General features: G+C 38.6%; 1 protein-coding gene across 2 annotated transcripts in view; it reads left to right on the top strand.

Moving 5' to 3' along the window:
* zbtb46 (zinc finger and BTB domain containing 46) overlaps positions 1-24634 on the top strand; it is a 71868-nt gene that overhangs the window by 23220 nt on the left and 24014 nt on the right. For both annotated transcript variants that reach the window (XM_069883863.1, XM_069883862.1), the window contains exon 4: positions 20915-21169. In XM_069883863.1, the coding sequence (XP_069739964.1) occupies positions 20915-21169 (255 nt within the window). The remainder of the gene's footprint in view (positions 1-20914; positions 21170-24634) is intronic.

Below are 24634 nucleotides of genomic sequence, written 5' to 3'. Positions count from 1 at the left end.
AAGTCCTAAAATCCAGATTAGGTTGGACTGGATTTCAGATTTTCCCAGTTCTTGAACAATATTTTTAAAGTTTATATTTCAGGAGGAATAAAAAAGAGATGAACAAGTACATTTTGATAGTGTATTCATCAGCAAATACAGCATGCTTCATTTATCAAAATGAGCGGTTCTAAAGAAACATAAAGTGGTCACTTATTGCCGCGGTGCATCTGTGGCACTTGCGCATGCACTCAGGTGCACAAAAGCCCGCAAAATTGAAAAAGTTCAAGAGTTTTTAAAAGTCCAGATTCTCAGATGATTTTGATTTCTGGCATCTAAATTTTTGGACTTTTAATGTAATTCATTATTCTGCAATTTTATTTGTCATATGCTTTGTTAGGTGTCTTGTCAGTGTAAAGCAGGGGTGTCAATCTTTTAACATTTTTTGTGATTATTTTATTTTCCGTAAACATACCTAATTAGCTCGCTATCCAGCTACAAAAAAACAAAACAACCCCTCCCCTCCCCACCCTTTGGTAATATAAGTTCACACACCATCAGGGCTCACATTTATATCAACCATAAAAAATTCTATATGGTGAAGTTGTGTGTATTTATACTATAGCAGTATCTATTATTGTCCTTTTTATTATTGTAATTTTATTTATAATTGGGCCCTTTTATGATCCAAATATAGCTGCCATATCTTAACAAATATGTCATATTTGTTCTTTCCAGAGTTATGCAACTATTCATCTTAGTAGTCCACCATGCTATATGTAATGGGGAGTTGGATTTCCAAGTAATTGCATTACATTTCTTAACCACTGCTAAGGCTATTTTAACAAATGAAATTTAGTTAATTTATTGCTTATTTCAATAAAGTTACCCATAAGATAGAGCTCCAGGTCACTTGTGAAGCCCACCCAAGTTATCCTTGTTAATATTTCAATAATATCCTGCCAAAAAAGGTCTCATCTTCAAATACAACCACGTAACAAATAAAAAGTTCCTATTTCTGTTCCGCATCTAAAGCTCATCTCTGATATTTCAGAATTTGATCTATATAAGATATAATTGGCGTAGGAAATTATATTAAACTAATCCGTATCTTGCATTTATAATTGATGTCATGCTATCCAAACACTAATCAAACCAATATCTTTCCATAATTTCAACACCAAGATCCGACTCCCTTCTCTTATCTCTGTAAACCTGGGTTAGCACTTTCATTCGGGAGAGCATAGTTATAAATTTAGGTGATATCCCCAGCAAAATCATTCATTCCATTTTCACTAATTTCAGGTGGAGCCAAATTTGGCCCCCATCTTTCTCTTCGGAACGGTCTTAGCTGGAGAAAACAAAAGAAAGTTCCATAAACTACTCCATATTAATTTCATAATTGTTCAAAAGACATGAGAACTCTCCACATAACAATTATCAAAATCTTATTTCTTTGTCATACCAGGAATTCAATATTTTGTTGCCCAGATTCATGGGTAGCAACATTATTACATAATGGTGTTCTTAGTGATATACCTGTTTTCTCCCCCCCCCCCCATACATTCATTTATTTCTTGCCATATTATAATCATATGTATTAATATAGGGGTTATCTGTCTTTTTTGTTATTAACATTCCACATGAATAAAGTCCTTCACTGTCCCCTCTTTTAATGAATACAATCCCATTGGGATCCAAGAAGGGGGTTTGTCTTCTTCAAAGAAGCATGATTAAAAAATCTAGCTTGTGCTGATAAATAATACTTTTTAAAATCCGGAAGTCTTAAGTTCTCCCAGTTTATAATCCCATGTTAGTTTTCCCAATGAAATTATCAACACTTTGTTATTCCATAGGATTTGCCTTACAGAATTATTTAATACTTTAAAGAAATGTTTAGGTAGTGAAATAGGCAGCAATTGAAAAAGATACTGTCATCTTGGCATCACATTCATTTTAATACAATTTACTCTTTCCATTAATTGGCAAGTCTTCCCTTTTCTGTAAATATTTCTCTATTTTTCTAAAAGAGGAGTATAATTACATTTATATATGTTCTGTAAATTATTATCTGTAATTATTTCAAAATATTGAATTCCATTTAAATTTACTACCTTTTGATATCCTTCATCATCAAATTTGTCAATGGCATTCTCACTCTTATCTATATTTATTTTTATGATACTCTTCCATATTTTTCTAATGTTGATTGTAATTTTATCAAGGACTCAGCCAGGTCAGACATATATAGTAGCACACCATCAGCAAATAAGCAAGCTAATTTTGTTCTTTCTTTCCAACTTTGAAGCCCAGATCTCCTTATAATATCTGCCAGCGGTTCAATCGCTGGGGTAAAAAGCGCTCAGTACAGAGGACACCCCTGTCTACTTGATTTATTTGAGGAAAAACTGTTGACATCTAATTAGTAGTTATAATTTTGGCTTCTGGATTATGATAGTTTTTAATCCAATTTATAAATTTTCTGCCTCTAATCACCTTTTTTCAGTGTCTTAAATAGAAAAAAAAACATTCTAAATGGTCGAATGCTTTTTCTGCATCGAGGGAGAGTTTTACTCAGATTCATCTTTGATTTTGCCATGTTTTCTGTTAAATAGTCTACCCACACTATTTGAAGTGTCTTCTTTTAACAAATCCCACCTGATCTGTATGTTTTAATTGTGGTAGTTATTGCCCCAATTTATTAGCTAGTGCTTTTGCCAATATTTTATAATCAGCATTCAGAAGTGATATAGGTCTATGTGATGAAGTTTTTAATGGGCCTCTACTTTTCTTCAGTAGCATTGTAATAATAGCAGTTGGGAAAGATTCCAAGAGAGTCTAGGTCCTCACCACCTAGTCCAATATATCCATCTTAAGAGTCATCAATAAATCTTTAAATTGTCTTTAGAACTTGGGAGGAAACCCATCCTCCATCGAAGACATTAGTTTGTAAAGTTATCAAAGCTTTCTCAGTTTCTTCTCTTGTGAAATGGGCATCTAAATCAATCCATTCTCTAATTTTGGAAGTTCAATATTTGCTAAAAATTCATCCATTTCATTTTCATCTACTAATAATTCTGATTTATATAATTTTGTATATTATTCTTCTTTTATGTTATAATATCAGCCTCTGTTTTTATAATTCTAGATAACTCCTCTGCCTTTACCTGCCAAGCTAGAAGTTTGTGTACCTGTTCTCCAAATTCATAATATTTTGTTTAGTTTTTAATATTTTTTTCCATTCTATGATTGTAATGAGTTTTATAATCATAAGAATTACAGCACAGAAACTGGCCAGTTCGGCCCTTCTAGTCTGTGCCAAACCCTTCTCCCACCTAGTCACATTCACCTGTACCTGGCTCATAACCCTCTCTCTGCACCACTCTTGTCCATATACCTATGCAACTTTTCCTTAAATATTAAAATCGAACCCACATCTACCACTTTGGCCAAAGCTCATTCCACACACCCATCACCCTCTGAGTGAAGAAATTCCCCCTCTTGTTTCCCCTAAACCTTTTCCCCTTCAATCTCAATCTGCGTCCTCTTGTTTGAATCTCCCCCACTCTCAATGGAAAAATCCTGTTCACATTGACTCTATTTGTCCTTCTCAATTTTAAATACCTTCTATCAAATCACCTCACAATCTTCGACGCTCCAAGGAATAAAGTTTCAGCCTGCTCAACCTTTCCCTGTAACTGAAACCCTGTAAATCTCTTCTGCACTTTATTTTGTTAATATCTTTCCTATAATTCAGTGACAAAATATGCACACAATATTCCAAATTTGACCTTGTACAACTTCAACCTGACATCTCAACTCCTGTATTCATACTCTGATTTACGAAGGCCAACATACCAAATGCTTTCTTCACTACATGTGACTGAACTTTCAGGGAATTATGTACCAGAATTCCTAAATCTCTTTGTTCTACTACACTCCTGAATTGTCTACCATTTAACGTGTATGACCTTTGCTGACTAACCTACCAAAATGTAGCACCTCACATTTATCAGTATTAAACTCCATCTGCCATCTTACAGCCCACTCTTCTAACCATCCTATATCCCACTGCAAGCTTTAATAACCTTCTTCACTGTCCACAACACCACCAATCTTCATATCATCTGCATACTTACTAATCCAATTTACCACCCTATCATCTAGATCACACATGTCAAACTCTGGCCCGCGGGCCAAATTTGGCCCGTGATATAATTATATTTGGCCCGCAAGATCATTTAAAAAATGTATTAGAGGTGGCCCGCTGGCCGCCGCGCCAGTATAGTGCATGCACAGTTAATACTATAAATCCCAGAATGCATTGGCGTCAGCCCACTAATCGCCCCCACCTCCTCTGTTTACGTTGCAGGGTCTCACCGTGGACTCTGGTTTTGGGGCCTGGCCGGTGTCAGGGGAAGTCAAGGCCGCTTCTCAGCGCCCAGAACCGGAGGCCTCGGGCCTGACCTCGCCAGGACCGTTGCCCACTCCCCCTCCCTGCCGCAGGCCGACCCGCGACTCACGGTGACGGGGCCGCTGATCCGCCGAGATTCCCCCGCACTGTTGTGTCCCCCCGCCCGCCCCCCCACCGCAGCGCGGCTTGCCGGTGTCAGGGGAAGCCAAGGCCGCTTCCCAGCGCCTGGAACCGGAGGCCTCGGGCCTGACCTCGCCAGGACCATTGCCCACTCCCCCTCCCTGCCGCAGGCCGACCCGCGACTCACGGTGACAGGGCTGCTGATCCGCCGGGATGCCGCCCTGCAGCGAGAGCCGATGCCCCCGCACTGTCGTTGTCCAACCTGATCGCCCGCAAACCCCGCCCTCCCGCACACAGGCCTGAGTAAGTATTATGAATTTTAATCTCAGGATAAAACGATCTTCCAATAGTTTCATGTCACAGTGATAAATATATTCCTGGTTAAAAATGGTCCTGCACCTGGATACAAGCTCATTAGGCATAAAACTTGAAAAGTGTGTAAATCAAAGGATATCTGTACCAATGGAAAAAAGGGCATGGCAAATAACCCTGCTAGAGTTCATGCCCACAATCAGTCACCCATTTGATTGTTTCAGGAATCATGTTATTCTCCCACATTCTCAATAGCCCTCAGATTTTACTATTCGACAGCACACTAGCAACATTTGACAAATCCTCTATAGAGAAATATTATTTATTGAATATTTTATTTCTCATTTGTTAATGCTTCTGGAAAGAGTTTATCCAAAACTATTATTAAACATTTATTTTCATAAGAAAAAGTTTAACATTGCATATGTTGAAAGACGAGAAAACATGCAGATGTTGTTGAAAATTTTCAATAAATATTTAGTTCGGCCCTCGACTTAGTCCAAGTTTTTAATTTTGGCCCTCCGTGAATTTGAGTTTGACACCCCTGATCTCTTCTTCTTTGGCTTGTCTTCGCAGACGAAGATTTATGGAGGGGGTAAATGTCCACGTCAGCTGCAGGCTCGTTTGTGGCTGACAAGTCCGATGCGGGACAGACAGACACGGTTGCAGCGGCTGCAGGGGAAAATTGGTTGGTTGGGGTTGGGTGTTGGGTTTTTCCTCCTTTGCCTTTTGTCAGTGAGGTGGGCTCTGCGCTCTTCTTCAAAGGAGGTTGCTGCCCGCCAAACTGTGAGGCGCCAAGATGCACGGTTTGAGGCGATATCAGCCCACTGGCGGTGGTCAATGTGGCAGACACCAAGAGATTTCTTTAGGCAGTCCTTGTACCTTTTCTTTGGTGCACCTCTGTCACGGTGGCCAGTGGAGAGCTCGCCATATAACACGATCTTGGGAAGGCGATGGTCCTCCATTCTGGAGACGTGACCCACCCAGCGCAGCTGGATCTTCAGCAGCGTGGACTCGATGCTGTCGACCTCTGCCATCTCGAGTACTTCGACGTTAGGGATGAAAGCGCTCCAATGAATGTTGAGGATGGAGCGGAGACAACGCTGGTGGAAGCGTTCTAGGAGCCGTAGGTGATGCCGGTAGAGGACCCATGATTCGGAGCCGAACAGGAGTGTGGGTATGACAACGGCTCTGTATACGCTTATCTTTGTGAGGTTTTTCAGTTGGTTGTTTTTCCAGACTCTTTTGTGTAGTCTTCCAAAGGCGCTCTTTGCCTTGGCGAGTCTGTTGTCTATCTCGTTGTCGATCCTTGCATCTGATGAAATGGTGCAGCCGAGATAGGTAAACTGGTTGACCGTTTTGAGTTTTGTGTGCCCGATGGAGATGTGGGGGGGCTGGTAGTCGTGGTGGGGAGCTGGCTGATGGAGGACCTCAGTTTTCTTCAGGCTGACTTCCAGGCCAAACATTTTGGCAGTTTCCGCAAAACAGTACGTCAAGCGCTGAAGAGCTGGCTCTGAATGGGCAACTAAAGCGGCATCGTCTGCAAAGAGTAGTTCACGGACAAGTTTCTCTTGTATCTTGGTGTGAGCTTGCAGGCGACTCAGATTGAAGAGACTGCCATCCGTGCGGTACCGGATGTAAACAGCGTCTTCATTGTTGAGGTCTTTCATGGCTTGGTTCAGCATAATGCTGAAGAAGATTGAAAAGAGGGTTGGTGTGAGAACACAGCCTTGCTTCACGCCATTGTTAATGGAGAAGGGTTCAGAGAGCTCATTGCTGTATCTGACCTGACCTTGTTGGTTTTCGTGCAGTTGGATAATCATGTTGAGGAACTTTGGGGGGCATCCGATGCGCTCTAGTATTTGCCAAAGCCCTTTCCTGCTTACGGTGTCGAAGGCTTTGGTGAGGTCAACAAAGGTGATGTAGAGTCCTTTGTTTTGTTCTCTGCACTTTTCTTGGAGCTGTCTGAGGGCAAAGACCATGTCAGTAGTTCCTCTGTTTGCGCGAAAGCCGCACTGTGATTCTGGGAGAATATTCTCGGCGACATTAGGTATTATTCTATTTAGGAGAATCCTAGCGAAGATTTTGCCTGCAATGGAGAGCAGCGTGATTCCCCTGTAGTTTGAGCAGTCTGATTTCTCGCCTTTGTTTTTGTACAGGGTGATGATGGTGGCATCACGAAGGTCCTGAGGCAGTTTTCCTTGGTCCCAACAAAGCTTGAAAAACTCATGCAGTTTGACATGCAGAGTTTTGCCGCCAGCCTTCCAGACCTCTGGGGGGATTCCATCCATACCTGCTGCTTTGCCACTTTTCAGTTGTTTGATTGCCTTATATGTCTCATCCTCGGTGAGGACCTCATCCAGCTCTAGCCTTAGGGGCTGTTGAGGGAGCTGGAGCAGGGCGGAATCTTGGACTGAGCGGTTGGCACTGAAAAGAGATTGGAAGTGTTCTGACCATTGGTTGAGGATGGAGATCTTGTCGCTGAGGAGGACTTTGCCGTCTGAGCTGCGCAGCGGACTTTGGACGGGGTGAGGGGCCATACACAGCCTTTAGAGCCTCATAGAAACCCCTGAAGTCGCCAATGTCCGCGCTGAGCTGGGTTCGCTTGGCGAGGCTAGTCCACCACTCATTTTGGATCTCCCGGAGTTTGCGCTGAAGATGGCTGCATGCGCGACGGAAGGCTTGTTTCTTCTCTGGACAGGACGGCTTTGTAAGGTGAGCCTGGTGGGCAGCTCGCTTCTTTGCCAGCAGCTCCTGGATTTCCTGGCTGTTTTCGTCAAACCAGTCCTTGTTTTTCCTGGAGGAGAAGCCCAGTACCTCTTCAGTGGATTGCAGTATGGTAGCCTTCAACTGATCCCAGAGGGTCTAGATCTAGATCATTACTATATAACAATGGACCCAGTACCAATCCCTGAGGCACTCCACTTTGGAGGCCTCCAATTTGACCAACAATTTTCCACCACTATTCTCTGGTATCTTTTTTTATTCTCTAATAGACTATTTTTCTTGTAACCCTGTTCTTTGATATTCTTCTTCTAGTTTTGTTATATCTTTCCCCAAACCATCCAATTCTAGCGTATTCTCTCAAGAATTTTGTTTAAGAAATAATTTGACCTCTTAAGTAAACTTCAAGCGTTTCCCATATTAGAAAGCTGTTATTAGTAGAAGAAAAATTAGTTTCACAAAATAGTTCTATCGTCTCTTAATAAACTCAACAGTGTGACATTGAGATGCCATCTATACACGCTTTCTTGTTTTTCCATTATTGCAACCGTTAAATTTTACGGTGAATGATCTGATAAGTCTTCCAAATATTCAGTTTTTACCACTCTACTTTTTAACTGGCGTTACGGGCCCAGAGGACCCCCAAACCCAGCAGCAATAGAAATTCACCAAGACAAATGGTTACTTAGACAAAAGTTGCTTTTAATTATCTTTAAACATGAAAACAGGATCAAACTTTAATGTACTATTAACTTCTTTTTTCTTTTCTTTGGCTTGGCTTCGCGGACGAAGATTTATGGAGGGGGTAAAAAGTCCACGTCAGCTGCAGGCTCGTTTGTGGCTGACCAGTCCGATGCGGGACAGGCAGACACGATTGCAGCGGTTGCAAGGGAAAATTGGTTGGTTGGGGTTGGGTGTTGGGTTTTTCCTCCTTTGCCTTTTGTCAGTGAGGTGGGCTCTGCGGTCTTCTTCAAAGGAGGCTGCTGCCCGCCAAACTGTGAGGCGCCAAGATGCACGGTTTGAGGCGTTATCAGCCCACTGGCGGTGGTCAATGTGGCAGGTACCAAGAGATTTCTTTAGGCAGTCCTTGTACCTTTTCTTTGGTGCACCTCTGTCACGGTGGCCAACTATTAACTTAACCCCCTTCTAATTCTAAGCGCATGTGTATGTAATGTGTGTGTATAAATTCAGAGAAATTATTTGGTTCACAGTCCAATCTCACTTCTCACTGGTATCAGGCAATTCTTATATTGTGCGCAGAATTTAACATTTGTGAATCTTCACTAGGCTCTGGTGCTTACAGGTCAATGCTTACCATTCAGGAAGGTTCTTGTCGGTTTTCAGAGAGATTTGTTGCTTGTTGGACACAGACTGATTCCTTCTGATCAGCTACTTCAAAGAATCATGCCCCATCAGGGTTTTCCAGATGATAACCTCTTTCTTTCAGGTCACCACAGAATTCCTTTTTGTTTCCCTTATTTCAAGTGAACCATTATACAGCCAGCCATCTCTTGTATGGACCACAAGGGCTTTGACTAGGCTGAACTAAGAACTCACAAGCTGTCTTCAAAATGGGTTTTCCCACAAGCTTGCCATCTTGTCCTGTTCTAGTCCCAGCTGCTGCTGCTGCTGAACTGTAGAACTGAATTTCCCCCCCCCCTCCTCACATACACAGAAAAGCCTGTTTGTCTTTCTCTGCTTGCAAACCCACATGACCTTCTTAGAACAGCAAACTGCATTCAGATGCAGACCCGATCTTCTGAGTCCATTCATCTGTTGCTTTCCAAAAGAATAATCCATTACTCCACAGCATGTCCAATTAACACCTACTTGTGACATCTCTATAGGCCTTCTTCAAAGTTTTTGCAAAGGTAATTGGAGCCTGGACCTTCATGCTTGAGCCAAGCTCTTGTATTTATTTTTAATTGTTTGTATCTGTCTGTGACCTAACTAAAAAACCCACAGTCTATCTCCTTTAAAACCTATCTATATACAATATAAAATATAACGTAATCTGTCACACTGGGCAAACATTAAAACAAATCAATCCTTGTTCCCTTGAGTAGAATGAATGGTTTCTTCCTACGGGCTTGTGTTGCCTCCATTTAATCAATCAAATTTAAATCCTTCATAAATTATGTAGTTTTTGCAGCTTTTGCCCTTGTTACTGATTTTGCTGATTTATACAATATTGGATCTGAACAGAAATTAAAATCTCCTCTGACCAGTATATTTTGTCTTCCCTTTGCTGTTTTTAAAAAGCATTCATAAAGGCCTCATTGTCATAATTTGGTGCAAAATATTCATAATTGTCCATGATTCTACATAAATTTTACAATGTGCCATTATAAATCTTCCAGTTTGGTCAGTCAATGTCTCTTCTATTATTATTGGTATATTTTTTAATTAAAATCGCTACTCCTCTTGCTTTTGAGCCAAATGAAGACAATATTACTTGTCCCACCCATCCTCTATAATTTGGCATGTTCAGATTTGGTAGGACGTGTTTCTTGAAGAAATTCTACATTTGCCTTGAATTTTTTTAGGTATGGCAAGACCAGCTTCCTTTTCACTAGTCTGTTTATCCCAGTAAGATTAAGACTAATAAATTTCAACCTTCTATCCATATTGATTTTTAATCAAATGTTGTTTAACAATAAAATGTTTGTTTAAATAATAGTGATCTTTCCCCTTCAAAAAACATATACAATGTCCTTGCCCTGACGGTGATGTAAACAGGAACCCCTGTGGGGGAAAAAAACCCATGGAATCCTTCCAAGGAAGAACCCCTCCATTAAGCACCATCTTTTATAAATACTCTTCTCCATCTGTGTCAATCAATTAACCCAAATCCCCAGTATGTACGCGTGGGCCAAAATGGCCTGTTACCGTGCTGTATGTCTGAATTAAAAATTAAAAGGTTGGCCACCCCTGGTGTAAATTGGCGAGCTCCCAGTGTTTTAATTAAAAGTGAAGTAATTATAATGCAATGTTTTGGGTTTAGTTTCAACAACAAAGAATGTTACCATACACATGAGATTAATTAAATTACTCATCCCCCATGCATTCTTTATCTCAGGAGGGATATGAGGATAAAAAGCCATGTCTTTTTTGATATTTGGTTTGTGACTGTGGATAGAAATATTTAAATCTGAACATTAAGCGCAAATGCACACCACCAAAGCAAATGGGGTTCTTTCCACTGGTGATCAGTTGGGCTACTGAAGGTTTTCTCTTCAGTGAAAGTGACTGACTTCAGTTTAGTTCGAAATATTCTACACTTGGAGTACAATTAATTAAAGGAGCATTTTAAACATGTAATTAAGATTTTCCTTAATTCTTCATTCACCAGTTCCATGTGTTAAGTTGCCTGTGGAATGAAAAGTAAACATTCTGAAGTAGCTCTTAAATTTTGCAAACTTGGCAGGCTCTCTGGTTGTGCATGCAGAATAGAATAGTACAAATGTGTTGACCTCTGCACTTTGGTTCTTGCAGCAGTTCTCACAAAATTGTACCAGTTTGAGCAGTGAAACCTTCAGGATGACAGATTTATGTAGTGGGTGACAGTTGATAAACATAAGGGTTTGTCGAAGTGTGGTTCTGGTGGATTGAAATAATCTTAATTAAGACCACATTTGAAACCCAGGATTTTGTTTTGATGAATAGCTCTTCTTAGATTCTAATATCTTTATTCTAATATCTTCAAATTTGTGTTGGTCAGTCTTTTTTCACCTAAAGCCAGCAGGTCATTTTCAGTTTTCAACTGGTGGAATTCAATTTATTTAATGTGTTCAGGAGGTATGATTAGTAAGTTAGCACATGACATAAATGTTGGTGTTCTTAATGTGAGATAGGTAGTACAAGGATACTGCAGGATATAGATTTAATGGTAAGTTTGGGTGAGAATTAGCAGTTGGAATTTAATCCCAACAGGTATGAGTTGATGCACATGTTGGAGTAGAGCATGGGGAGTTAAAGAATGTGGATGAACGGAGAGACCCTGAAAATGGAAACATTGGTAGATGGGGTGGTTAAAGTATTGCATGTTTGCTTTAGGGCATAGAATATAGAAATGAAACTTTACGAGAAACTAGTTGGACCACATTTGGGATATTGTGTGGATTTCTTCTCATAGCACGATAAGAAGAATGTGCTTGTGCTGGAAGTTGCAGGGGATATTTGCTGAACCATTGCCTGGATTCGAAGATTTCAGTTACTGTGAGAGATTGGATAAGGTGGAGTTGTTTTCCTTGCAGCAACCATTAACAAGTGTAGATGGGATCAGTGGTCAGAATCTTTTTCCCATTGTGAGGGTATCAGTAATACAAGGCATAGGTTTAAGAAGAGAAAGAGATTTAAAGGAATTTGAGAGGGATCCATAAAGTGGTTAGTAAGTGGAATTCATATCAATAAGAGGTTGTTGAGTTCAAATTCAAGTATCTTTATTTGTCACTTTAAAACCATCCTGAAAAGCAGTGCCACAGTGGAAAAAAAAACAATGCTGCATTACATTAATTATCAAAAACTATCATTGGGCACAGTAAAACAGATTGCAATGTTGTTAAACTCTAGACACCATGAAACACCTCCAACTACATCATGCCATCTCCTCGACCACTGGCAACAAGCGACACTGAAGATCGGAGGCCACACTTCCACAATAGAGGCTTGGTCCCCATAGCCGTAGAGGCTGCAACAGAAGCTCTGTTCCCCCAGCAGTCAAGTCAATGCAGCCACGGGATAGAATCACTACATTTCAGAGACAATTAGACAGGGACTTAAAGACAGAAAAGGTGTGAGCTAATATGGGTAAATGGGATGAATGTAGATGGGCAAAAACATCTGTTTGGATATCGTGGGTTGAAGGGGTTCATTTTTGTGCTCTTCAACTTTGATTCTATGACGAGTTTTTTTTGAAAATTCAGAATTGAGGCTAAAGGTTATGAAACTTTAGTCGCAGGTCATGCAGCTTAAATGCTACAATACTTTTATTTGGAGAAATTGAAGCTTCTTTTGCACCTTGTTTTGAGTCTCTTATTAAGTTGTGGTCACGTGTGCTCTGCTGTACCTCTACTTGGGTGATGCACTGTGGTCAGTAAATTTTTTTTTGGCCCATTCTCCTAACCTCCAATCTTTATGTCATCAGCCAACCTGCTGATCCAATTCACCACATTATCATCCAGATCATTGATCCATACAACAAACAACAGTGGCCCCAACACAGATCCATGAGGCACACCACGAGTTACAGGCCTTCAATCTGAGAAGCATCCATCCACTACCACCCTCTGTTTTCTCCCCCACAGCCAATTTTGAATCCTATTTGCAACCTCTCCTCGGAATACCTAGTGTCATAACCTTTTGAATTCACCTCCAATGTCAAAACCTTGTCAAAGGTTTTACTAAAGTCCATTTAGAAAACATTCACAGCCTTTCCTTCATCTAATTTAATCTTGCAGAGATTTGACATAATGACAGATGATGCAGAGTAAATAATTGACAATGAATGTTTACACTAATTTTCAAAAGGATCAGTTCATTTTCTTTTCTATAGTCAAATTTGCTGGTAGTAAGTCTATATATTCCTTTTTTGTTGATATAATATTTTCGCATCTTTTTCGATTTATAAAAGTGAGTTGTATTGCATCATTAATACTTCACTAATTTCATTATTGATTTCCCAGAGGATCATTTCAGGCTTTATATTAAATCTGGTTTGAATTTATCATACTCAAGTGTATTTAAACCAATTATTTAACCCCCCCTCACTTCAATTTTGAGCTCAAAAGATCTGAAATGTAATGGTTAATAATAATTTTTGGACATTTGATTAGAATAACTATTTGGAACTGCTTAAATTACACATGGCTCACATGATTTGCAGTCATATAAATGAATTTAGTATTGGATTGTACAATTGGTCCTCATAAGCTACCTTCACTGTTCCTTTACTGACTGCAGACCACCTCTAACAACCCAGGTGGCTGGTGAACTCCCCCCCCCCCCCCCCACACTCCCCCCAGTCTATTGATTTTTTTTTTGCTTTGGTGGGAACATTTTTGAGAATTTAATTTTATCATCACATTTACAATTGAGTTTACATACAATGTGTTTAACATGGAAGATTTTTTTGGTGTGTCACCATGGACTGCCGAAAACAACCCCGTGGATCCCCAGTGGCCTGCCGAACAAGAGTTGAGCAATACTGAATTACAGTTACAGAAAATGTTGAGTACATTGATCAGATCAGGGAGCATTAGTGGGAATAGAAGGAGAATCAATATTTGAAACATTTGGAGACTTGTGCATTGGCAGACGCTGGAGCAATAAACAGACTTTTGGAGGAACTCGGCAGGTTGAAGAGAGTCGGTGGGAGCAAAAGAAAATGGTAATTGTTTTGGGCTGCAATCCTTCCAAATTTTCTGCCATCCCCTTTGAAACCAGTGGTGGCGGGTGTTTTAATGCTGCAGCAGGGCAAACCCATTTGGTATTTTAAAGAGTTTGTTACTCCCAACCCCTCCCATTGGACTACAGAGAAATCCCAGCAAGGCTGGACCCCAACCATGAAACTCTGGAATACTGTCGTGAAACCAAGTGATGGATTTGACCTTGCACAGCTGGGAAGCCCAGGCTGTTCTGGTTTAAAAAAAAAATGCTGGCAAAACTCAAAGTAATTCAATTTGATAAATTTTATTTCCTTTAATAAAGTTATTTTTGGCATTGTTGACTGTGCTCCGAGATGACAGTGTTCCCTCCCTTTATATTGGGTATAAAATTGAGATGCTTTCTGGCATAGTGGATGCTAAGGATATTTTAGCATTGTTTTGAAAAATTAGCCTGTCTTCTGCAGTATTAACCAAAATCACAATCATTAGTCATCACGTGGTAGTTTATGGGACTTTCCTGTACATGATTTTGTTGCATTTGTTACGTGACAGTAACTGCAGCTGTTTTCCCTTGTACGATAAATTAATTATTGGCATAAAGCACAAATATTCTTAAAATAATTTGTCTCTGGTGTTAAAAGGAGGTTTGCTGAAAATGGTCAGGCAGCATCCATCAAAAGAAGCAGTTACCAGTAATGTTTCAGATCAAAGACACTAACTGAACTAGGAAAGAGAGGAACAAAAATAGTTTGAAACTGCAGAGAGGGTCAGGGAGATATGACTAGGACTGAGGTGATGGACGAAGTCAATGTTGCAAAGGAGATAAATTATTGGATAGGTTAATGATAACAGTTAGTATACAAACAAAAAAAAAACCTTAATTGCAAGATGTGGACAGATGCAGAACCAAGAGCACAGAAAAGGAATGTGAAAACTGAGGGCTCTAGGGTGTGCCTAGTTTGTGACACCGAGCCCGTTCTGCTGTCCATTCTCTGCATGCCTTTATTCATGTGCTTGTGCCCTAACTAAATGCATCTTTCAATTTTAAGTTTCTTTCTTTGGGTTCTTCCTCACTGCACTCAGCTATCAAGTAGCTGACTTGTTTCACAGTTTGTCACCTTCCCACTCCCATGCAATTTAAAATTGGACGTTTCCAGGTTTTCTTCTCACTTCTTAACTGTATTGCTCTTTCCACAGATGCTGCCGAATCCTAGTATTTCTATCAAATTGTTTTCCTTTCACATTTCCAGCATCTGTTCTCTCAACAATAATGTTCAGTTTGATTGCTTGTGTCCAGGAAATGAATAAGTACTTTCATTTATTTTTTGAGTTTTATTTTTGATTTTTCCAAAAATATACATAATAAAATTTACAATATCACAAAATTGAAAAACAACAGTCCCTCCCCCCCATCCCTTCCATACATACAAATCTGCACATCATCAGAGCTTTCATTTAAATATATAGAATACAATTAGGGAAACCACATTTAAATATATACAATAGTTGCATTTATAGTCCTTTTTCTTTTTTATTACTGTATTTGGGGCCCCTTTGTGGTCCAGGTATGGCTGCATGATCTTTACAAAAGTGTCATATTTATTCTATAAATTGTGATTTTTTTTTTTCCATATGGCTGTTCATTTCTGCAGTCCATTGTATATAAGTAGAGGGGAGTTGGACTTTCAAGTGATCGCAATACATTTTTTTCTTTCAGCCAGTGCTATTTTTATAAATGAGAATTGATATTTATTCAAATTGTTGCTTATTTCCATAAAATTATTTCGTAGATATAGCTCTGGGTCACCTGCGAAGGCCACACCTGTTATCCTAGTTAATTTTTCTGTGCCAAAATGGCCTCACCTTCACACGTGACCACATAGCATGTGGAAAAAGTTACTGTCTTAGTCCCACATCTGAAACACATCTCTGATATTTCTGCTTTTGATCGATGTCATTTCTGTGGGATAATATACAAAAAATACTGAATGAATCCATATCTTGCATTTATAATTGATGTCATGCAGTCCTGACACTGACACCAGTCTGACCAGCACGTTTCTTAAATCACCATACCCAAGTCTGACTCCCATCTTTCCTATGACCTTTGTAATCCTGGTGTTACACTTTCACTCTGGAGAGAATAGTACATTTTTGTTACAAATTTATTACCCATCCAGATTGTTCTTTCAGTTTCATTAATTTCAGGTGGGGTTAACGTTGCTCCCCATCTTTCTCTTAAGAACAATCTAAGCTGGAGAAAACAATAAGGTCCCATTGGCTACTCTGTATTTGTGTTTTAATTGTTCATAGGACATAAGAGTTCCTTCCGTGTATTCATTAATTTCTGCTACGTTTTGATCATATGTAATGGTATCGGATTATTTTTTTTTCCTAGTGATTTGGCACCCCATTTATAGATACAATCCTTTGCTTCCCCCTCCTCCATTGAGTAGATTCCCATCTGAATCCGAGGTGGGGTTGTCTTCAATGAAGAAGGCTGCGAGAAATCTAGCCTGATCAGCGAGATAGCTTTTTTTTTAAATCTGGAAGTCTGTCCTTCCAGCCCATAGTCCCATGTCAGTTTTTCCAGTGGAATTCTTAGTACCTTATTATTCCATGGGAACTGTCTAATATGGTTGTTTAGTCACTTCAAGAAGTTTTTAAGGTAATGGAATAGGCAGCTATTGGAAAAAGGTACTGCAGTCTTGGCATCACTTTCATTTTGACACAATTAAGATAATTGTTAAGTGTCTCCATTTCTCTAGGTCCCTTTCTATCTTCCCAAGAAGAGGAATCTAATCTAGTTTGTAAAGATTTTTGTACGTTGTCGGTCACTATTCCAAGATATTTTATTCCCTCCGTCTTCCATTTAAATTTACTTCCTTTTTGGTATCTTTCGTATTCAAAATTTGTCAGTGGGATGTTCTTGCTTTTGCTCATATTTATTTTATAACCTGATATTCTTCCATATTTTTCTGGTGTTCCTTGTAATTTTTCCAAAGATTTAGCCAGGTCTGATAAGTATAGTAGCACATCATCAGCAAATAGCCTAATTTTGTGTTCTCCTTGTCCAACTTTGAAGCCCCTTTATATCCAAGTCCCCTCTTATCATCTATATCAGCAGTTCAATCGCTAGAATAAAAAGCGCTGGGGACAGGGGGCATCCCTGTCTACTTGATCTACTCAAGGGGAACCCTGTGACATCTGATTATTGGTTATAATTTTAGCTTGCGGTTTATGGTATAAAGTTTTTATCCAGTTTATTAATGTTCTGCCGATACCAAATATTTCCAGTGTTTTAAATAGAAAAGGACATTCCAAATGCTCAAATGCCTTTCCTGCATCTGGACACCGAAGTGGCTGATCTAAAGGAATCAGTTGTGGGTGTCCATTGAGCTGACAAGAACCTTCCTGAGCGATAATCATTTACTTTTCAAGCACCAAAGCCTGGTGAAATTCATAAATGTTAAATTCTGTGCATAATATAAGAATTGCCTGATACTGGTGAACTTGGAGGAATGAGAAGTGAATTTGGACTGTCAATCAAATAACTTTTCTGAACTTACACACATATTACAAACACGTGCGCTTAGAATTAGAAGGGAGTTAAGTTAATAATAAGTTAAAGTGTGATCTTGTTTTCATGTTTAAAGATAATTAAAAGCAACTTTTACGTAACTATTTGTCTTGGTGAATATCTATTGCTGCTGGGTTTTGGGGCCCTCTGGCCTCGTAACAGTATCAATTTTGGTAAATATTGTCCAAACCTATTAGCCAACGCTTTTGCTAGCATTGTATAATCAGCATTTAACAGGGATATTGTCCATATGACCAAATTTTTAATAGGTCTGTTTTTAAAATTTTTTAACACTGTAATAATCGTGGTTGAGAATGATTCCAGGAGGGTCTGTGTTTCTACTGCTTGGTCCAGAACATCTATTAAAAGGGGCATTAATGGTTCTTTAAATTGTCTGTAAATCTCAGGTGGAAATCCATCCTCCCTGCTGATTTATTAGCTTCTAGGGTCGCCATGGCTTTTTCAATTTCTTCCCTTTGTTACAGGCCCAGAGGACCCCAAATTCCAGCAGCAATAGAAATTCACCAAGATAAATGGTTACTTAAACAAAATTTGCTTTTAATTATCTTTAAACATGAAAACAGGATCACACTTAAAGTTCTCACTATTAGCTAACCTAACTTTTAACCCCCTTCTAATTCTAAGCACTCATGTATGTAATGTGTGTGTAAATTCAGAAAAGTTATTTGATTCACAGTCCAATCTCGCTTCTCACTCCTCCAAGTTCACCAGTATCAGGCAATTCTGATACTGTGCACAGAATTTAACATTTATGAATCTTCACCAGGTTTTGGTGCTTGAAAGGTAAATAGTTACCACTCAGGAAGGTTCTTGTTCGTTTTCAGAGAGAGATTTGTTGCTCGTTGGACACAAACTAATTCCTTATGATCAGCCACTTCCGTGTCTTGCCAAAGAATCTTGCCCCAATAGGGTTTTCCAGATGATAACCTCTTTCTTTCAGGTCACCACAGAGTTCCTTTATGTTTCCCTTATTTCAAATGAAACATTATACAGCCAGTCATCTCCTCTTGTATAGACCACAAAGGCTTTGAACAGGCTGAACTAAGAACTCACAAGCTGTCTTCAAAATTGGTTTTCAAACAAGCTTTTCAGCTTGTCCTGTTCTAGTCCCAACTGCTGCTGCTGAACTGTAGAACTGAATTCTCTTTCTCTCTCTCTCTCTCTCGTACCTGTGTGTGACCTAACTAAAAACCCCACAATCTATCTTCCAAAAACATATCTATATACAATGTCAAATATAACATAATCCATCACACCTTGTAAAGGGAGTGGTCTAGTTCTTTCCTTTCTCTCTCTTCTAGTTTTAGAAGTTCAGCATTCTTCAAAAATGCTTCAATTTCATTCTCTTCTAGTAATTCTGATTTGTATAATTTGGAGAAATATTGTCTAAAAATGTCATTGATTTCCATATGTTTATATAGTAGAGTGTGTTTGTCTCTGTTTTTATAGCATTTATCATTCTTGATGACTCCTCTGCTTTAATCTGCCAGGATAAAACTTTGTGTCCCTGTTTACCGAACTAATAGCATTGTTTAGTTTTTAATAGTTTTTCTGTCCTATATGTTTGTATTGTATTATATCTTAGCTTTCTTATTCTCCAGTAATCTGTATTCTTCTTGCAGTCATATTCTTTGATATTTTTTCTAATTCTATAGATATCTTTCTCTATTTACTTCTGCCATCTATTTTTTCGAGATTTTTTGAATAGGATACTTGTCTCCTCAATGCGCTTTGAGTGTGTCCCATATCCAAAGTAAAAAATTATTGTTAGTAGATGGCTGATTTGTTTCATAAAATATTTCTATCTCTCTTTATAAATTCGCAGGTCTTCTTTTAAATAGCATGGTATTAAGACGCCACCTGTATTAATTTTATTGATTTTCCATTATTGCAATAGTTGTTAGTGGTGAGTGGTCTGATAGAAGCCTCCTAAAGTATTCTATTTTTAATCACTCTATTTCTTAACTGGGCAGACATTAAAAATAAGTTGATCCTTGTATGTGAATCGTGCACTCTTGAGTAAAAGGAGTAGTCTCTCTATGTGGGATTTAATTGTCTCCATATATCTATAAGATTTAGATCCTTCACATACAAAATGGTGCTTTTTGTTGCTTTCGTCCTCATTACTGTTCTTGCAGATTTATCTAGCATTGGATAGAAGCAAAAATTAAAATCTCCACCAACCAATATATTTTGTCTTTTTGTTCTTTTTAAGAAGATATCCTTCATAGAGGCTTCATTGTCATAATTGGGAGCATAAATATTTATAAATGTCCATGCTTCTCCATAAATTTTACTATGTGCCATTACATACTTTCTGCCTTGATCAATCAAAGTGTCTTCTATTAACACTGGTGTATTTTTATTAAAATCACTACCCCTCATCTTTGAACCAAAGATAGATGATATTATTTGTCGTTCCCATCCACTTTATTTTATCATGTTCCAATTTGGTAAGATGTGTTTCCTGCAAAAAAAATTAAATCTACTTTTAGATATAACCACATAACCATTAACAGAGCGGAAACAGGCCATGTTGGCCTTTCGAGTCCGCAGCGGTTCACTGATTTTGTGCGCCCTCTTTAGGCATTGGTCCCGGAAGATCTTCATAAATTTGCAGATGCTTTTCCTCTGAATCTATACAAGGCAGGTGTAACAGTTCTAGAATCCAAACAACCCCTCAATGAACATTTTGCTCAATTTACTGAACCTGGTGAGAAACTTCAGCATTACTTGATTATTTTTCTCCTTTCCCTAAATGAGCTCCTTTCTAGTAACTTTAAGGAACTGAGGTATGCCAAGACCTTTTTCCTCTTCACTGCCCCGTTTATCCTGTTAATATTGAACTTTAATGTTTTATCCATATCATTTTTCAAACAAATATTGTTTAATAATAAAATCTTTCCAATTAAAAAAAAATTGTAGCAGTTCCCTTTGTAAGAGGCAGTTCCCTTTGTAAGAATCACATTCCTAGCTCTGACAGTGACGTTAACAATAGTACCTGGAAGCCCACAAAAAACCCTGGGGAATCTTCCAAAGAAGAAGAACCCCTCCCTTTAGCGCTATCTTTTAAAACTGCACCTCTTCTTGGACCATTTTCCCCCTTAAATCAGGAAGCACTTCCATTTATGTCACTGACTGAAATTGCTTTAGAAGTGCAGTTATTTAAAAAATTTATTCAGGGAATATGGGGTTTGCAGGATGAGCCAGTATTTAATTGCCCATGAAAGAAATTTGCTCACTTGTGTAATTCTTTATATTCTTGTGTTAGTGCTCCAGATAAGTACTCATAAATGTTGAGGTTCATCTGCACTGGTTAATTTAATTACTACATTTAAAGGTACAAAGCTCACTGATTATCAACTTGTGTTTCTTTAGGTGTGGATGTCACTGAACCAAGTAGTTCAGATAGTCGGGGAGACAGATCTGATTTCTGTCAAAATCCAGAAGAACCACTAGTTGGTGTAGAAACAAATTACCTTTCTCAGTTTGTTGCCTCCGTGAAAGAAGAACAGCAGGCATCGACAGTGGCCAACCTGAGAGCTGCACTTCTGAGCAAGCACAGCTTCTTGTCTGTCAAGTCTGACCATCCAGGAGAAGATAATCCTATTATATTCGAGTACTTACCTAAAGGTACACAATTTTTCTATAATGTACATGGTAAATTGCATAAAACATTTTGTATGGGATCAAAATGAACCAATTTTAAAAAGCTGCCTATAGCACATCAATCAAAATTTGCTTTGTCTTCACTGGGAAACATCCCATTGGTTGCTGTTGTAACTGAAGTGAGAGATTAAACAAGAAATTATTCCCCAGATATGTTGAATTGATAAAATTCCCATTCATCTTGCAGCACAAAATGCTCCCTTTCCTCCAACCCCTTCATGAGATAACACTCCAGATGTTAATGAATAACCTTCAGTGATGGTTCAGAGAGTTGTCTTCATGATGGTTCCTTTTTTTGTTGCCTCCTCGTATTTTTATTTTAAATGAACTACCTTGCATTTTTCTGCCAGATATAATTGTTGCAATAGAACCCTTTGAAATTTAAGTAGATTAATTCAGTTATCCACATTTTGTACTTTATACTTTCCATCAATTAATGGTTTTCCATATTGTTCATCTTCCATTTATTGATAAAATACAGCCTCTCCCCTACTTACAACCTGTGCGCCTTATGACCATCTGTACATGCGTCCGGAAAAAAAGGTATAATTTTTTTTAAAAAGAAAAAATATTTGTAAACACAAAAATTACACGTAGTCATATGTCCACCATTACTAACGGCTGTGTGCATACGATAGTGACTATCAGACGATATCCCGGCATTGTGTATCACAGCATCTCTCAGTTCTGAGGATAAAAGAATGCTGCACAAGTACAGCAGACTGTCAGGAGAGCGTGGGGGAGGGGGATCAGTTTGGGGGCTGATAGGCTGGGAATGAGTAATGCCATGCTAACATACATCTGACTTGCATCCATTTCAAGATCCAACTGGTCGGTGAGAATGAAACGCGGACATATGTCGGGGAATGCTGTAATACAAAAAGGAAGTTTTGGAAATACATTGTACAATTAATGAAATATAATGAATATCATATGATTAAAGATTTAACAAAAATAGATGAAATAACTTTTTGAACTACTTTGAGCTTTATTTCTCTCCTTAGCAGATGAATAAAAGTCATTTTTTTGTTTTTAGTCAGTACACAAATGAATCAAATTGCAAGTTTTAAAATTTAATTTAATTTGGAGATGTCACACGGTAATAGGCACTGCCGGCCCATTCTCCCCAAATACGCCCCTGTGGCCAATTAACCTTCTAACCCTGTATGTCTTGTGCATGGAACAAAGCAGATGTTGGCAAAGTCAATTGTGAAAACACATGAATTATTAGTGTTTATAATTATAAGCAAGTATGATTAAATATTTAGTCACAGAGAAGGGGAATTTTGCCATTTACCCTGAATCGTGCAGCTATGTGGATTCATTTTTGCTTAAAACGTGGCCCATGGAGCCAACACCCTTCAGCCATGTGAAGATATTGATTCACGATCAATGATTAGTTGAAAGGATTAATTCCTGGAGAATAAGCTGCTGTGTGGAGAGTGACAGAGTTAAGTGATACTTTGGGGGTATTACTGCTCAGTGACCTCCCTAAGTGGAATGACTTTTTGAAAAGCCAGCTTCATTTGAGAGATGCTTGAAATTTTGAATTATGTTAGAGAGTGAGTTAGTCTGGTGGGAAGAAGTTTTGAGAATAATTGATGTCTGTATTAGCTAAGTGGTTTTGCAACTGAATTTTATTAAAAAAAAGAATTTTAAGCCCTCCCGACTCTATTCAAAGATCAGAGGGTTTCTGTGCTGTTGAAAATTCTTTTACCTGAAACATTAAACTAAGAACAATTGGTCCATGATCTTTGGGAAGGAAGGAAGGAATGAATAAATAGTTTGATTCCAGAAAATGTGTGAATTGGGTCAAGACAGGCCAATCTGAAGAAAAAGCCCAATTTTCCAGATCACCTGAAAATGCATCTGTTTTAGATGATGGTCGAGAATTGTTTTTATGAAGCCCTTGGTTAAGTGCATGGTTAATACACTAATTAGTGCAGGAGACTGATCAAATATAGGAATAAGCCTAGCTGAGGTTCATCTCCGAGTCTCCTAAGAAGAAAAGATGGGATCAGAAACGGGTCGTCAATGAGTGTGGCTCTTAACCTTGAGCAGGCAGAGCTGGCACTGTCTGTAAGGAGTTTGTACATTCTCCCCGTGTCAATGTGGGTTTCCCCCTGGGGCTCTGGTTCCCTCCCACCATTCAAAACGTACAAGGGGTGTAGATTAAACAGGTGTAGATTGTACGGCACGGACTTGTGAGCTGAAATGGCCTGTTAAATAAAAATTCTAAATAAAAATTCCTCTCACTACCCAAAAACATATGGGGCTTGTAGGTTAATTAGTGTATATGGGCAGAATGGCCTATTACTGTACTGTATCGCTATTTTTAAACAAAGGCACAGTCAAAAATGGTCATTCCCATTGATTTAAATGGACTATTAGTATCTCATATTTGGGAATCAATTGAAGAAGATAAATTTTAAGAGAGGAGCAATATGACTAACAGAAATGCCTTGGAGGACATAACAATGGTACTTGACCAGTAATGTAATGCCAGAAAAAAAGTTGTAGATGAAGTTTAGAATTGTTATTTGACCTATTTTGGAGGTAATTGGTGAGATGCCCTATATAAGACTGTTTTGTACTGGTTTTTGGATGGAGTGGAACTTCTGTGGCATGTGAAACTAGATGTGTGTGGCCTCCTTGCAGAGATAATATTCAGTTGTGAATTTGAATTGCAGCAAACTATTTATTAATAGTGTATTGCATAATTTAAATGTTAAACTGGAATCATGGATCTGGGATCAGTAAACCTGACGTACTTTTTAAATTGGAAAAGTAAATGTCATTAAAAACATTTACAGTGCTGTTTTATTAAAGTCAGCAAATCTATTGTTAAATGACATTTGATTCAAATGAATGATTCATGCTCGTGCCTTGCATTTTAAAAATCAATTCTGCATGAATGGAAAAGGAATAAGTCATGAAATGAAGGCAATACTTTTGTTGGAAGTCTACTTGAAAGAAGTTTGCACCAATTATTGTTTTTTTTAAAAAATATTGCAATGTACAAGTCAGTCATCCTTAAAATGAGCATCCTGTACAATGGAAGTATCCTGAGCAGTATTGCATGCAGCAGATGAGGTAATATCAACCTTGTTAAGCTCATCATTGATGTTTCTGGTGAGTTGGCTGCATACAGGCACTCATGATATTGGGATTAATTTGATGTGCGATATATACCACATTATCAGTTTTCATATTGAATTTAGCAAGACAAACTCAGTTGTTTGCATTTACCGATAGGTATTGTACTGGCAGAGTAGTTTGTATTCCAGGAGACTAAGTTGAGAAGGATGGGAGATGCGGTTGATGAATGGAAATTGAAATTTAAAGTGGTGAAATGTAAGCTTTTGTTACTATACCATTTTAAATAGCATTAAATAAATACATTTTTTCCAGCCGGAAACAAGTTGTTTT

Source organism: Narcine bancroftii, chromosome 6 (assembly GCF_036971445.1).
Source record: "Narcine bancroftii isolate sNarBan1 chromosome 6, sNarBan1.hap1, whole genome shotgun sequence".
NCBI classification, from domain to species: domain Eukaryota; kingdom Metazoa; phylum Chordata; class Chondrichthyes; order Torpediniformes; family Narcinidae; genus Narcine; species Narcine bancroftii.
The sequence above is the reverse complement of the archived record's forward strand: the minus strand, read 5'-3'. Positions and strand labels throughout refer to the sequence as shown.